Source organism: Periplaneta americana, chromosome 1 (genome assembly GCF_040183065.1).
Source record: "Periplaneta americana isolate PAMFEO1 chromosome 1, P.americana_PAMFEO1_priV1, whole genome shotgun sequence".
In the NCBI taxonomy this organism is placed as follows: domain Eukaryota; kingdom Metazoa; phylum Arthropoda; class Insecta; order Blattodea; family Blattidae; genus Periplaneta; species Periplaneta americana.
The window spans coordinates 174446645-174463219 of NC_091117.1; the positions used below are offsets into that span (position 1 = coordinate 174446645).

General features: G+C 35.5%; 2 protein-coding genes across 2 annotated transcripts in view; one reads left to right on the forward strand and one right to left on the reverse strand.

The window, feature by feature from the left end:
- Positions 1-16575, reverse strand: part of LOC138704494 (uncharacterized) — a 222540-nt gene that overhangs the window by 22834 nt on the left and 183131 nt on the right. The window lies entirely within an intron of this gene.
- On the forward strand, positions 2808-15039 carry LOC138704483 (uncharacterized). Its single transcript, XM_069832410.1, has 3 exons — positions 2808-2965; positions 7551-7767; positions 14816-15039. The coding sequence occupies exons 1-3, from the start codon at positions 2960-2962 to the stop codon at positions 14917-14919; spliced, it is 327 nt and encodes a 108-aa protein (XP_069688511.1). The 5' UTR covers positions 2808-2959; the 3' UTR covers positions 14920-15039.

Below are 16575 nucleotides of genomic sequence, written 5' to 3' on the forward strand. Positions count from 1 at the left end.
CAAGTTAAAGAGTGGACTAAGCGAGAAGAATTCGAACCAGAAATCAGAATCTTCTTCTTCTTAACTTCAAGTATTTAGGCTTATCGCCTAATCTGTCTCTATTTGCTGGTCTATCCAGGGTTTTCTTGGACGGCCTAAACTACTTCTTCCCTTTGGCTTGTATTCCATTATTTGTTTCGGAATGCGGCCATTATTCATTCTTTGAACATGTTGTGACCAAGAACTTCTATATTCTTCTACTTTCTTTATTAAGCTTTCAGCATTGAGTTCCTTTCTATTATCTGTATTCCTTTTCCTATTCATTAAACTACGAGGGCTATTCATAAAGTAACTTCCGTTTATTTTTCACAAACCTGTGAATGACGTTACAGGATTGGGTTACAATACGTTTGAAAGTATGCATTCTAATTTATTTTTCCACATAGTTTCCAGTCACATTGAGACACTTGTCGTAGCGTTTCACGAGCTTTGAAATTCCGCAATCGTAGAATTCGGCCGCCTGCGACTGAAGCCAACCTACGACGCTGGTTTTCAACTCTTCGTCATCGTCAAAGCGCTTCGAGCCAAGCCACGTCTTCATGTGCATGAAGAGATGGCAATCGCTAGGTGCAAAATCTGGGCTACAGGGAGGATGATCTAATACTTTCCAGTTGAACTCTTGCAGTTTGGTCGCAGTACGACGCGCTGTATGCGGCCGGGCGTTTTCATGCAGGAAAATCACCCCAGGGTTCAACATGTCCCTTTTTGTTTTGAATGGCCCTTTTCAAGTTTGTTAATGTGTTACAGTAACGCTCAGCGTTAATTGTGGCATTCCTCTCCAAGAACTCCACTAGCAAAATTCCTTTTGTGTCCCAGAAGACAGTTGTCATGAGTTTCGTCGTGGAAAGTGTTTGGCGACACTTTGTGGGTTTTTTTCGGCGAGTGAATATGGCCCCACTGCATTGATTGAAGCTTTGTTTCTGCATTCACATACCGCACCCAAGTCTCATCTCCCGTCACAATCTGATCGAGAAAAGCATCACATTTGGCGCCTAGCGATTACCATCTCTTCATGCACATGGAGACGTGGCTTGGCTCGAAGCGCTTTGACGATGACGAAGAGTTGAAAACCAGCGTCGTAGGTTGGCTTCAGTCGCAGGCGGCCGAATTCTACGATTGCGGAATTTCAAAGCTCGTCAAACGCTACGACAAGTGTCTCAATGTGACTGGAAACTATATGGAAAAATAAATTAGAATGTATACTTTCAAACGTATTGTAACCCAATCCTGTAACGTCATTCACAGGTTTGTGAAAAATAAACGGAAGTTACTTTATGAATAGCCCTCGTATATCCAGGCGTTACTCTTAGGACTCTCATTTCTGCTGCCTGCAATCTAGATATATCTCTCTTCATCATAGTCCATGTCTCACTGCCGTATAAGCATGTTGGTATCGCTATCACTTTATAAAACTTCATTATAGTTTCCTTCCTTACTTTTCGTTTAAGTGTTCTTCTAATTGTGCCGTTCATTCTATTAAATTTTGCTGTTTTTTCATTAATGTCAATTTCACCATGGTAAGATATATCACATCCCAAGAAAGTGAAGCGGCGAATCTGTTCAATAGGAGTGTTATTAATGACTATCTTGGATCTTACAGGATTTATATCTTTGAATGCCATTACTTTAGTTTTTGATGTCGATATTTTTAAATTATATGTTTCAACTATTTTTTTGAACTTCATGTACTGCTTTCTGTAAATTATTCTCATTATTGGCTATGATTACAGAATATAAAATAAAATATCAGAATGTAAAACACAAATTATATTCCTCCTTTATATAATTGAGGCTGCTCATAATATTTATTAAGGGAATCGACAAAACATATGAAGTCTTCAAGTACCTGAAAAAGAAATTGTTTTCCACCAAGTGCAGTTAGATTAAAACAATGAATTATCAATCGCCCGCAGATAATTAAATTGCTTGAACTCCAATTCTAACGCTAAGCTAAATGCATCTGAACTTGCGAAGTTGTAATCATTTGAAAAGTGTTGAAAAGGTTCTTATGAAATAACACAATAAAAAAAAACCAGTGATACACTGAAGAACTACCGAAACTTTGGATGTAGGCTGGCATATTGTTGGTTTGCACTAATGATTTTTTCACAAGAACCTGGGGACAATATGTAATGAGCAAGGTGAACGTTTTGAACAGGAAATTCAGTATTGCCAGTGGAACGTAGATATCAAGATGGATAGGATCCTTCCGTGATGAGTGACTATTGTTGGTTTCTTCATCAAGAATATACTACTGTGCATAAATGAATATCACATAGATAAATCTTCAAAGCTGCTTCAGGATACAGAAACTAATATTTATTCAGTAATATTTTTCTTTGCAATTTTGTACAATAAGTTGAACAGAAATTTCAAGTTTCGAACTCCAGTCAGGGACGTTTATCCCAATTTTTGACGTATTAGAATTCATTTAATAGGATAGGACACCTTAGATAAAAAAAACTGAGGGTAGTGAAGAAAATGGATAAGAGAAACAAAATCAGCATAGCCAAATTTATTAGAGTCTGTATCAATTCCGTTACTGTTTTAAAACAACGTATTTTATTTACATAAATGTACTATATTTTATGAAACCAGTCTTTTTACAGTCCTGACATAGTATGAAGCACTGTCAAGTACAAAATATCTAAAACCAAATTATGTGCACGGCCTTGAATATACCGAGTTTCATTTGTTCGCCTATGAGGAAAGTCAAAGCGGAGAAACAGGTTTTTTATCTTATTTTTATGCGATAGGCTAACGTAATTCCACTTTAGAGAGCAGGAAATTGTATGGGAAATACCCGTAAGTTAATGTTTCAAGTAATATGACGCTAAGCAGTAGGCCTATATAAAAGACAGCGGATTTCAATGTCTGCTCTTGCTTTCAAGACCAGCTGTCAGGGTAACAACAAATAAACATGGCGGTAAGTGGCTCACATCAGAGACAAAGTATTTTACAACTTGTTTGTGTAGACCTATGTGTGTATGAATAAATGGACGTACGTTGTACGTATTTAGCTAAGTATGTCGAGATACAGAAATAAAATTTGGAGCTCCGTTATTGTGTTAAGTTTGCTTACAACACACTGCGCATGTGCAGTAAACAAGAGCCTCTGTATACATATATGCTACTTGTAGACCTTCGTGTGAAATTGTTGCCTACATACAGGTGGACTCCCATCAAGACTCGCTCCAGATTTTAATTCTATGTATGTATGTATGTATGTATGTATGTATGTATGTATGTTTTTACTTGGTTATTTAACGACGTTGTATCAACTACGAAGTTATTTAGCGTCGATGGAATTGGTAATAGCGAGATGATATTTGACGAGATGAGACCGAGGATTCGCCATAGATTACCTGACATTTGCCTTACGGTTGGGGAAACCTCGGAAAAAGCCCAACCAGGTAATCAGCCCAAGCGGAAATCGAACCCGCGCCCGAGCGCCTTAGCCGACTGAGCTACGCCGGTGGCTGTATGTATGTATGTATGTAAAACTAATGTTTAAATTATATTTAACGATGTTCGCAACTGCAGAGGGTATATCAGCGTTGCCGGTGTGCCGGAATTTTCTCCCGCAGGATTCTTTTATGTGCCAGTAAATCTACTGACATGAGCCTGTCGCATCGACCTGGGCCGGGAACGACCCGCAACCTCGAGCATAGAAGGCCAACGCTATACCAACTACGCTACCGAGGCCGATTCTGATATGTAATTCTATCTTCTCTTCGTCAAATGCCTAAAATTCTGTTCACATTCGAACTTTATGTGTTGTGTCTTTCAAATGCTATAAACAGTAGCTGCCGTCCATAGGATGACATGGAAAATCCTAACAAATGATCGCTGCGACCCAATCTACATATTAAAAAATGGTGATCTTAAGGTTATTGGTTATCATACAGTCTTTTTTTTTTTTTTTGGTAAATGAGAGTTTAACTATGTTTTTACATAGTAACGTAGAACATGAACTATTTGCTCTGGGTCTCAGATACACAGCGCTAAACTACTACCACTAATGTATTTGTATTAATTGTAGACCTAGTTGAGTGGAAGTGAAAAACTCCGCCAGATAAAATGAAATAAAAAAAATAAATACATAAATAAATAAGTAAATAAATAAGCAAATAAAAAGGAAAATACAAAGTTCTATTCTCGTTAGCATACCTATTACTGCATTCAAATTTTGCGAGTTCAAAACAAAATAAAAACAATCATTTTTGCAGAGATGAAACTCTTAATCATACATTTTGAAGAAAAGTAAAGTCGGAGACATACTGCAGTATGGTAAGTCTGCAGCACGTAGAAGAACCTCGTTCCTGACTGAGGGGCTTGCAGTCAAAATTACTAACCATATGTATCTAATCAGTAACCACTAATCACATTCACAGTAAAACCTGTATTAAAAGGCCACTGCTGGTTCCATGAAAAACTGGTCTTTCGGAGGGGTGGTCTCTCAATAGGGGGAATTTTTTTAGAAAAATAATTGGTTAAACGTTTCTATGTTAATCAAATAAAAAACATGGGGAATATTGCTAACAATAAAAGCTTGAGATAAGAACTTTAATTCTTATTTTACGCGTTACTTGTACAATTTTTTTCTTTGATTCATTACATACTCCGTTTCACAGAACCATAAAATGAACTCTGCTTAATATTTTTTTTTCTATCCTTCAACATGTTAAAAGAGTTCATTTATATAATCCTCTATTCATACAGTCTTCCAGTGGTGCCAATTGTTGAATTAGCTGAATATACATAACGCTTCTTCTAGTGACATTTTTTCTGGTTGAAATTCTCTCTTTACTTTAACCTCGCCATCGGTGGGTTGATCACCGGATGTTTCTAATAAGTAGGAGGAAGAAAAAATAAATTATTGTACTGTAATTAACAAGTACCTTGTCCCTAACATCAAAACAGAGGCGTATGCTTCAAACCTGCCGACGCAGTATGGAAAGGAAAATCCTGCAGCTTTCTCTGAGGAACAAAGTAAGGAACGAGGAGCTACGCAACCGTACCGGCATGAAAGACGTCCTAAACACCGCAGAAAGGCTGAAGTGGAAATGGGGAGGGCACGTGGTAAGGATGGACCACAGACGATGGACGCACAGACTGACATTGTGGGATCCCAGGATCGGCAGAAGAAGAGTGGGACGCCAGACGACTAGATGGGCCGATTTCTTCAAGAAGAAGGCAGGAGCACAATGGAAGAGCAGTACAAGAGACAGACAGCTGTGGAGAGATCTAGGAGCCACCGTCCTCAGTGTGTAGTGTGGTGCGAATCTTACAAGTGCATATAGTGTTTGTGTACATAGAAACGAAGTAGTGCACCCAAGCTCGCTGATATCACTCCTTAGGACCAGCTCACCTAACGAGTGAACTCTCCGAGCCAAGCCCTGTCAATCAGGAGGCCCTTGCCCTTACGGGATCTAGCAGGCTAAATTTATTATTATTATTTATTAATTAATTAACAAGTAACGATTTGATTTTTCTGTACAAAATGAAAAGTAAAACCGTCATACGGCATAAGAAATCTTACCTTCCAAGAAACTGTTAAACAATGATGCAAATAACCCTCTGTCATACCCCGGAAGCCGTTAGCAAACGATCATTGTACCTTTTTCCTAGCAATACACAACATTCCTTAAGGAATTAAGGACAGAGATGGCATTCAACGTGATTACGGTATCACTTAACAATGTTGCCAAACATCATTTTAATGAATTTAAATACTATTATAGTCACAATCATGCCATGGTATGAAAGAAAAATTACACAACCTCGAGCGGGAATCGAACCTGCGACTTCCTGTTCTCCGGTCAGGCGCTCTACCACTGAGCTATCGAGTTCGTCTCACGCCAAAGGCTTGGAATTATCCTTTCATACTGGCGACTCGATCTAGTCAGCACTGCTTATGGGTGTGAAGAAAAAACATCGTAAGATGAAGATTACATCATTTTAACTTCTAGTACTGTACGAATTTCTTGGAAATTATTTAGGCAACAGTAATGTAATAAAATATTAAGTTGTAAATTTAAAAAATACATCATGGTCTTTTAAAAGGGGTAAAATTAAGAACATGGCTATTCAATCACTGGTCGGTGGTCGGGGAGAGAGGTGGTTTCTTAAAAGGGGTGTGATTTAGATCGGTTTTATGGAGGTTTAATCCAGTTCTTTAAAAAATCGGTCTTTAGGAGGAGTGGTCTCTCAATAGGGGTAGTCTTTCAGAGAGGATTTACTGTATCTGCTTTACGAAAAGACGTTTCTGCGGAACCGACTTCTCGATTGGAACTAGATTCCTCTGCTAGGCAGCATCTCATGAGATCGCAAAGACATCTCTTAAAGTAATGAACAGTGTGAAACATTTGAAAGCATGCAGCGTATCCGAAGCTGAATAATGGTTGTGGTCTAAATATATGTTTTTTTTTTTTCAAGATTTACAAGATTTTTATTGCAAGCAAAAATTACATACAATAACAAAGATTTTACAATACTATTGTAATACTCGTATATGAATATTCTTCAAAATTCGAAATTGATTGCAAATCTCATAGTCAAATAATCTACATATTACAAATTATTGTATAAATACAAGGTAACTGGGTCACACCCGAAAAAGCAAGATGCTTTATGTCGGGTGTGACCAATAATGAAAACTGGATAGGAGAAAAAAAATAATAATAAAATAATAATAAATAAAATAATAATAATAATAATAATAATAATAATAATAATAATAATCTGATTAAAACCGTTAAATGTAACTACACATAAAGTTTAAAAAGAATAAAAAAAACAAAAACAAACAAACAAAACGGTACCATAGCCTATACATAAACATACTAAGTTAAGAATACAACATTGTTAAAGTGACAAAAAAAAATAAAGAATAAGAATTTACATGATTATAATTTCAGAAACAGTTCAAGCACTTGTTTTTTGAACACTGTATTGTTTAATAATTTTAGTTTAGTATTCTTCTTTATAAAATCATTATATAATCTTGGACCGTAATTAGAACTGTGCCTTAGACCTGCTTCAGTCTTACATTTTGGTTCAATGAGGGGGAGCGAAATATTGTATCTTCTTGTGTTGTGGCCATCATCGGATGATATGAATTTAGCTTGATATTTATGGTAGTGATTCAAAATAGTGTACATATAAATTTGCTTGGTATTTAAAACATTAAATTCTTTATATATGAGATGAGTTGGATGATCAAGTTTTCTCCTTAAACATATTTTAATCATTCTTTTATGTAGTGGTAGTAGTGGGCGAATGGTACTCTGTGATAATCCACCCCATCCTATAATTCCATGCTGTATTATAGACTGAACTAGGGCTAAAACTATAGTTCTCAATAGTTTTATTGGCATAAAGCGACGCAGTTGAACAAATTTGTAATAGAGTTTTACGTAATTTAAGACATTAGGTAATATGAAAATTCCATTTTAAGTTTTGATCGATGAATGTATGAATTAGCTAATAATTTACCCTTTCTTTTACAGACCAAGGCGGTGCTTCTGGTAATAACAATTATTGCTGCACTAGTAATCGCTCAGGATTCTCCTAATCCCAGCCCTGAGTTATGTAAAGAAATTTGCAACAACCCCCGAGAAGTGAAATGTCCTGGTCCTGCAGATGCAAGTGAATGCCGTAGCGATCAAGTCTTTAAGGCGAACGGCTCTCTATGCGGATGCTGCAATGCTTGCTACACGAAAAGAGGTGAGTCCACAAAACTGATCAAAATAGAATTGAATGAAAGTGATGTAATATTTTATCATTAAATAGAATTTTAAAAACGGTGACAAAGAGAATATTCATTGCATCTCATTTCTCCTTCGGAAGCAGTTATCTTATGGTTTCCAAAGTGAACTGAGATATACAGAGTGAGTCAGGAGGAAAGGTACATGGTGTGAGGGGTGATAATATTGGTGATTCTGAACAAAAAAGTTTCTATGAACATACGCCCTGTACTTACTTACTTACAAATGGCTTTTAAGGAACCCGAAGGTTCATTGCCGCCCTCACATAAGCCCGCCAGCGGTCCCTATCCTGTGCAAGATTAATCCAGTCTCTATCATCATACCCCACCTCCCTCAGATCCATTTTAATATTATCCTCCCATCTACGTCTCGGCCTCCCTAAAGGTCTTTTTCCCTCCGGTCTCCCAACTAACACTCTATATGCATTTCTGGATTCGCCCATACGTGCTACATGCCCTGCCCATCTCAAACGTCTGGATTTAATGTTCCTAATTATGTCAGGTGAAGAATACAATGCGTGCAGTTCTGTGTTGTGTAACTTTCTCCATTCTCCTGTAACTTCATCCCGCTTAGCCCCAAATATTTTCCTTAGCACCTTATTCTCAAACACCCTGAACCTATGTTCCTCTCTCAGAGTGAGAGTCCAAGTTTCACAACCATACAGAAGAACCGGTAATATAACTGTTTTATAAATTCTAACTTTCAGATTTTTCGACAGCAGACTGGATGATAAGAGCTTCTCAACCGAATAATAACACGCATTTCCCATATTTATTCTGCGTTTAATTTCCTCCCGAGTGTCATTTATATTTGTTACTGTTGCTCCAAGATATTTGAATTTTTCCACCTCTTCGAAGGATAAATCTCCAATTTTTATATTTCCATTTCGTACAATATTCTGGTCACGAGACATAATCATATACTTTGTCTTTTCGGGATTTACTTCCAAACCGATCGCTCTACTTGCTTCAAGTAAAATTTCCGTGTTTTCCCTAATCGTTTGTGTATTTTCTCCTAACATATTCACGTCATCCGCATAGACAAGAAGCTGATGTAACCCGTTCAATTCCAAACCCTGCCTGTTATCCTGAACTTTCCTAATGGCATATTCTAGAGCGAAGTTAAAAAGTAAAGATGATAGTGCATCTCCTTGCTTTAGCCCGCAGTGAATTGGAAAAGCATCAGATAGAAACTGACCTATACGGACTCTGCTGTACGTTTCACTGAGACACATTTTAATTAATCGAACTAGTTTCTTGGGAATACCAAATTCAATAAGAATATCATATAATACTTCCCTCTTAACCGAGTCATAAGCCTTTTTGAAATCTATGAATAACTGATGTACTGTATCCTTATACTCCCATTTTTTCTCCATTATCTGTCGAATACAAAAAATCTGATCAATAGTCGATCTATTACGCCGAAAACCGCACTGATGATCCCCAATAATTTCATCTACGTACGGAGTTAATCTTCTCAAAAGAATATTGGACAAAATTTTGTACGACGTCAACAAAAGTGATATTCCTCGAAAGTTACCACAGTTGGTTTTGTCCCCCTTTTTAAAAACAGGTACAATTATGGACTCCTTCCATTGTTCTGGTACAATTTCCTTTTCCCAAATAGCAGGTACAAGTTTATAAATTTCACTATATAATGCACTCCCACCCTCTTGTATTAATTCTGCTGGAATTTGATCGATACCTGGAGACTTGTACTTTTTCAGATTTTCTATCGCAATTTCGACTTCTGTAAGCGTGGGTTCGGGTATAAATGGCTCAGCAGTTTGTATTTCAATTTCGTCCCGATCATTTCTATTTGGCCTATGTACATTTAGTAGTTGCGCAAAATAGTTTTTCCATCTGTTTAGGATTGATGGAGAGTCTGCAAGCAAGTCACAGAATCTGATATAGAGTTGTTTGAAAATCACGGGCTTCATCAGCACTCACATGCGGACACACTCAAAACGACATAAGGTTGTAGTAGGATCAATGAAACTTATCCTGGGCGTTGGGTCGGTCGCGGTAGATTCATTTCTTGGCCACCAAATCACCCGATATTACTGCATTGGATTACTGTGCGTTGAGTTGGCCTAAGAGCGAAGTCTACAAGCGCAAAGTGGAAACTTCTCGCTCGCATTTTACATGCTTGTGCTCAAGTAAAGGAATGTCCGAATCAGCTCAGATCAGCAACACAGCAACTGTCTACAAGAGCTGCAAAGTGCATTGAAGTTGACGGTGGACTCTTTGAACATGTTCTGCAAAGAAAAGTATACAGTTAAACAGACCATAAGGTAACAATGTTTTAATTTACTATCACCTGCACTTTCCTTGTTTCTCATTGTTTCCATTAGTTTTTTCCGAAAACGTTAAGAACAGGACATATGTTCATATAAACTTTTTTGTTCAGAATTACCAATATTATCACCCATCAAAACATGTACAGTATCTTTCCTCCTGACTCATCCTGTATATTGAAATCTTCATTTAAAGGGTTAGGTATATCTTACAGCAGTTAAATTTTTGGAAATACTCAACATTTTTTTCCTCCATTACTGTATCTTGTGCAATAATGAAAATTGGTATGTGGAAAACACTGTCCTTGTGCTATATGAAAAAAAAAATATTTTTAAGATTTAAAGATAATTATATATATATATATTTTTTTTTTTTTTTCAAGATTCAAAATGATGACAGTTTACTGTGTTGTGATGAAACGTTTCCCTCATAACTCATAAACTTGTTAACTTTTTCATGTTCTCTCTTTTATTTCATTGCTGAAAATCATGTTTACAATATCATAAGACTCATTCATAATGAAAATTAAACATAACGTAAGCGTTAACTTAACGTTACAGTAAAATCAGAAGTCATACCATCATTCACGATGGGAACATAAACATAACAGCAAACATACTTGGTAACCATGGAAACATAACAACGACGCCATTTCCTCATATTCTGTCGTATACTTCAGCGCTCCACGATTGTGTTCTGTTTGCAAATCACGTAAGCATAAGCATGAAAGTTTGGAGTTTGCAAACTTTCATGTTAACGTCTTATGGTAATGTTTATGTCAATGCTTATGTGAATCATTGTGAATGATCCCATTTGGTAGCCTGGACGCAAACTTCTGTGTTTATGTTACGGTTATGTTTAATTTTCATTATGAATGAGCCTTTACTCTTTCAACTACATTCCTTAATAAATAATATATTTTTTTTATTTTGTGTTAGAAGAAAGTAATGATATTTGACCATTTTCCAAATGAATTTACTTTTATAAGACAATCTATCAAAGGTAGAGAAGTGATCTTGCATTATATTGTAGATACGACATACATAAATAAACACAAAATCTTTCATCACAGAATGTTGGATAGTTTTTCAGTTATGTGGGAAACGCTTCATCACTGCATAGTAAACTGAATTTTGAAAAAAAAAATGTATTTTTTTTTAAATCGTAAAAATATTTTTACACATATTAATTTTCATTTTTCCACAAGATACAGTAACGGAGGAAAAAATGTTGAATATTTCCAAAATTTTACTGCTGTAAGTTGTACCTAACCGCTTGAAATTACAGATGACAGCATGACCGAAATAAAGATAGACTTCATTGTTTGAGGATAATCATTTTGACGTCTTTACTAATCTGTGAAATGTATATGCTATAGTTTGTGCAACACGCACATCCAGTCAAAGTACATTAAACTAAAGCTGGTATAGCAATAGCTACTTTTCTTAAAATTGTCGAGATGTCCCAAATGTCGAGAAATTCTAAAACGACCCTGTATTAAAACAGAAAGCAATATCATCGGTAATTTCTGGATAACATTTTCAAAGAACCTCTCCTGATATTTGGAAATAATTTCTGCAATCTTTATTTTCAGTAAATAGAGACTAATTGTGTTTTATTTCATTTTATATTACTCTTACTGCAATGAATGCTTATGGACCATACTTGACCAGAATGGGTGATGACAGAAAAGAGAATTCATTCCAATAAAATGTGTCTAAACTCTTTTCTAAAATGTCGTACTGAAATCGATAAAGTTCATTTAAGGGGTTAGGTACAGCTTACAGCAGTAAAATTTTTGGAAATATCCAACTTTTTTGCTTCATTACTGTATCTTGTACAATAATGAAAATTGGTATGTGTAAAACACTGTCCTTTAGCTGTATTAAAAAAAAAAATACGATTTCAAAATTCAAAATGGTGGCAGTTTACTATGCAGTGATGAAGCGTTTCCCTCACAACTCATAAACTTGTTAACTCTGTCATGTTCTCTCTCTTTTCTTTTATTGCTGAAACTCATGTTTACAATATCACGCTCTTTCAACTACATTCCTTAATAAATAATATTTTTTTTATTTTATGTTAAGAGAAGATACTGATATTTGACGGTTTTTTAATGAATTTATTTTTATGAGACAATCTATCAAAGGTAGAGAAGTGATCTTGCATCATAATATTATAGACACGACATGCATAAATACACACAAAAAATTTCATCACAGAATGTTGGATAGTTTTTTATTTATGTAGAAAACGCTTCATCACTGCACAGTGAACTGAATTTTGAAAAATAAAATGTAAATAATTTTTTTTAATCGTAAAAATATTTTTTTCATATAGCACAAGGAAAGTGTTTTACACTTACTAATTTTCATTATTGTACAATATACAGTAATGGAGAAAAAAAATGTTGAACATTTTCAAAATTTTACTGCTGTAAGCTGTACCTAACCCCTTAAAATTAACTTGAAGAGATAGAAGTTCCACTATACTAGTCAAAACATATTTACACAACTAGCCTTAAATCCAATTAATTTTACTTGAATTACCCACAGTATATGCGACTCGATTTAAAATCCACCATAACGGCATTCTGACTTCAGAGATCATTGGAATTCAGGAGGGACATAGTAATAATGATGATTCTGTTTTTATGTTTAATACTAACCAAATTGAATTCTGATTAGCGTAATATGTATCTAGTCAGCGATGTATGCAATGGAGGGGGAAAGGAACTGACCAATATCTCCTGGCATAGTTTCCCAATGAGTGACGTCTTATTGTGTCAATTGTGAGGTTCAAATCTGTCTTGACAGTTGACTAAACCAGCCGTGGCGAAAATGCCATCGTGCGCCGAGCCACTGTGTAACCTGCAAAGTTCATAGCACCTATGGAGGGAGGCGGACACCTGAAGGGGAAGTGAAGCAATTGTCTGACTTATTAACGGATTTCATTTTCCTTGTGTCAAGCACTTAAATATAATTTTAAACAGTATAAGGTTACAAACTAATGTTTAATACGTGTAAAGAAGAAAGAAATGAACAAAAAAAAAAACATAGGACATATTATCACAATCTATTAATTGTTTTCAGAATGTCTCTGCGACAGAGTTTCAAAATCAGGAATTATGTCACTTACTGCCGGTCGTAGTTGATCACGAAGGTATTTGTCTGTTAGTCGTGATCTAAATTTGGTTTTTACTATTTTCATTGTTGAAAATAATTTTTCACAAACCTAAGTTGTAGCGAACATAGTTTTAACAGAGCAAGCGAAAGAACGAAGCTTCGAATATTTATTTTTTGGCAAAGATTTGAAAAGTTCAACATTTGTCAAGTCCTTACATCTAGCTTTCATTTAACATCACATTGTAAATCTGTGAGATTTGAAGATCTAACGGCATTATTCGTATATCTGCTGAAAGAGGATCGACGTACAGAGATAATAATAATAATAATAATAATAATAATAATAATAATAATAATAGTAATAATAAAATAATAAATGGAACTATAAAAGTTGGAGATTTATCCTTCGAAGAGGTGGAAAAATTCAAATATCTTGGAGCAACAGTAACAAATATAAATGACACTCGGGAGGAAATCAAACGCAGAATAAATATGGGAAATGCCTGTTATTATTCGGTTGAGAAGGTTTTATCATCGTCTGCTGTCAAAAAATCTTAAAGTTAGAATTTATAAAACACTTATATTACCGGTTGTTCTGTATGGTTGTGAAACTTGGACTCTCACTTTGAGAGAGGAACAGAGATTGAGGGTTTCTGAGAATAAGGTTCTTAGGAAAATATTTGGGGCTAAGAGGGATGAAGTTACAGGAGAATGGAGAAAGTTACACAACACAGAGCTGCACGCATTGTATTCTTCACCTGACATAATTAGGAACATTAAATCCAGACGTTTGAGATGAGCAGGATATGTAGCACGTATGGGCGAATCCAGAAATGCATATAGAGTGTTAGTTGGGAGGCCAGAGGGGAAAAGACCTTTGGGGAGGCCGAGACGTAGATGGGAAGATAATATTAAAATGTATTTGAGGGAGGTGGGATATGATGGTAGACACTGGATTCATCTTGCTCAGGATAGGGACCAATGGCGGGCTTACGTGAGGGCGGCAATGAACCTCCGGGTTCCTTAAAAGTAAGTAAGTAAGTAATAATAATAATAATAATAATAATAATAATAATAATAATAATACTTCACCTTTTAATGTTTCATGAGTGACATGTAGTATAATGCTGTTTTATGTTATAGAACCGTTTCATCGTAATACTTGTGAACAAATCATACATTTAATATTCTCATCATATTGGCATCAAAAAAATGCGTCCTCCCATCCTCCTTGAAACTTTCGTTTTTGTAGAGGTGCATAGTTTCGAGAGTAACATTGGACGATACGCCACTTGCAGGTAGAGACAAATAAGCAAATGGAAGGGAGTTTGATTCCAGTGAGTGAGAGGGTGGGGGTTGGGGAAGGCAGGAAGTAAGAGAAATGCACAGCTATCATTGAGAGTCACAATGTGCTCATGAGTCTCATTTTCGCCACGGCTTGTCTAAACAAACAAACAAAACTAACCAAATTCCATGTTCAAATTATTTACTCATTTGTTAAACTGCTACTCGAAAGCCACTGTCAAACACAATGTTACTGTGGATGTTTGAAATTCTAATGCAAGTACAATCTTATTTCCAGATCTTAACATGGTCTGTACATCAATTCCACAAAACGGAGAGTATTACCTGTGCCCAGAAGGAGCCTACTGCAACTACCGACAGGTCTGCGCAAAGAAGTCATAAGAAATATGTATCACTAATAATTGTTTAATGTAAATATGTACATAGTTGTATACAGTATTTTATACAGTTGTATCTTTGTTACCAGCACCGCACTCACTAATAAAGCATAGTTTAAATCAATTAGACTACACATCACATTCTCTTTCATCTCCGATTACTTATTCCTTCAGGTCTTCTCCGAAACTGTATGTAAAAAGTTATTTCATTACACTAAGAGAGTCATAGGACACTATCAAACGGGCTTTCATAAAGGTAAATCCACGATTGATCAAATATTCAGTTTAAGGCAAATAGAGGAGAAAACTATTGATTACAAGATTGAGAACCATAATTTATTCCTAGATTTTAGTAAAGCCTTTGATAGTGTTAATAGAGCTGGGGCCTGTTTCACAATGTTTACAATCTTTGTAAATTGTAAACTTTGCTTGTAAATTGTAAATTTCTGTTTCACAATCTTTGTTTGTAATGTTGAACTTTACAAAGGAAATCAAATCTTAACAAATTAAATTTTGCGCACTTTACAAGTATTCTTTATCACAATGAAGGGTAATTTTACAAACGTGAAAACTTTACTTGTAAATGCAAATCTGGCTTTCAAGGTAGTACCTTCCTGTAAAGCAGGTTTGAATAATCTCAAGGAAAAATTGTTCCGGGGCCGGGTATCGATCCCGTGACTGTGTCGTGTATAGTTCCTGGGGTAGCTTAATAGGCAGAGTATTTGTGCGCTTAGCGAAAGGTTCCCGGGATCGATACCCGGCCCCGGAACAATTTTTCCTTGAAATTATTTACTTGTAAAGTTAGCACATTTTCTACAATACCTCTGAGATGTAAAGTTTGATATTGCAACAAATTCTGAATAAATTCAATAAAGATATATTTATTAAATTAATTTTTGAGTAACTGGATAATATTAAGAATTAAACTACAGCAGTTTTGATGTTACTAAGTAGTTCTAATGACTCAGACGAAGATAGGCTATTGAATTTAGGCCTAATCAAACAAAGACGTAGGCGTACTCGCACTTAAAAAAGAAGTTCCCTGCACCAAAAATGTATTAATTTAATAAAGGTTCCGAATGAGTCCCGCGCTATACTTCAGAATACCGCATAAATAAGTATTTATATACGAAGACTGTATTTAATAAATATTTGCACTTAAAAAAGAAGTTCCCTGCACCAAAAATGTATTAATTTAATAAAGGTTCCGAATGAGTCCCGCGCTATACTTCAGAATACCGCATAAATAAGTATTTATATACGAAGACTGTATTTAATAAATACTCGCACTTAAAAAAGAAGTTCCCTGCACCAAAAATGTATTAATTTAATAAAGGTTTCGAATGAGTCCCGCGCTATACTTCAGAATACCGCATAATTAAGAATTTATATACGAAGACTGTATTTAATAAATACTCGCACTTAAAAAAGAAGTTCCCTGCACCAAAAATGTATTAATTTAATAAAGGTTTCGAATGAGTCCCGCGCTATACTTCAGAATACCGCATAATTAAGAATTTATATACGAAGACTGTATTTAATAAATACTCGCACTTAAAAAAGAAGTTCCCTGCACCAAAAATGTATTAATTTAATAAAGGTTTCGAATGAGTCCCGCGCTATACTTCAGAATACCGCATAATTAAGAATTTATATACGA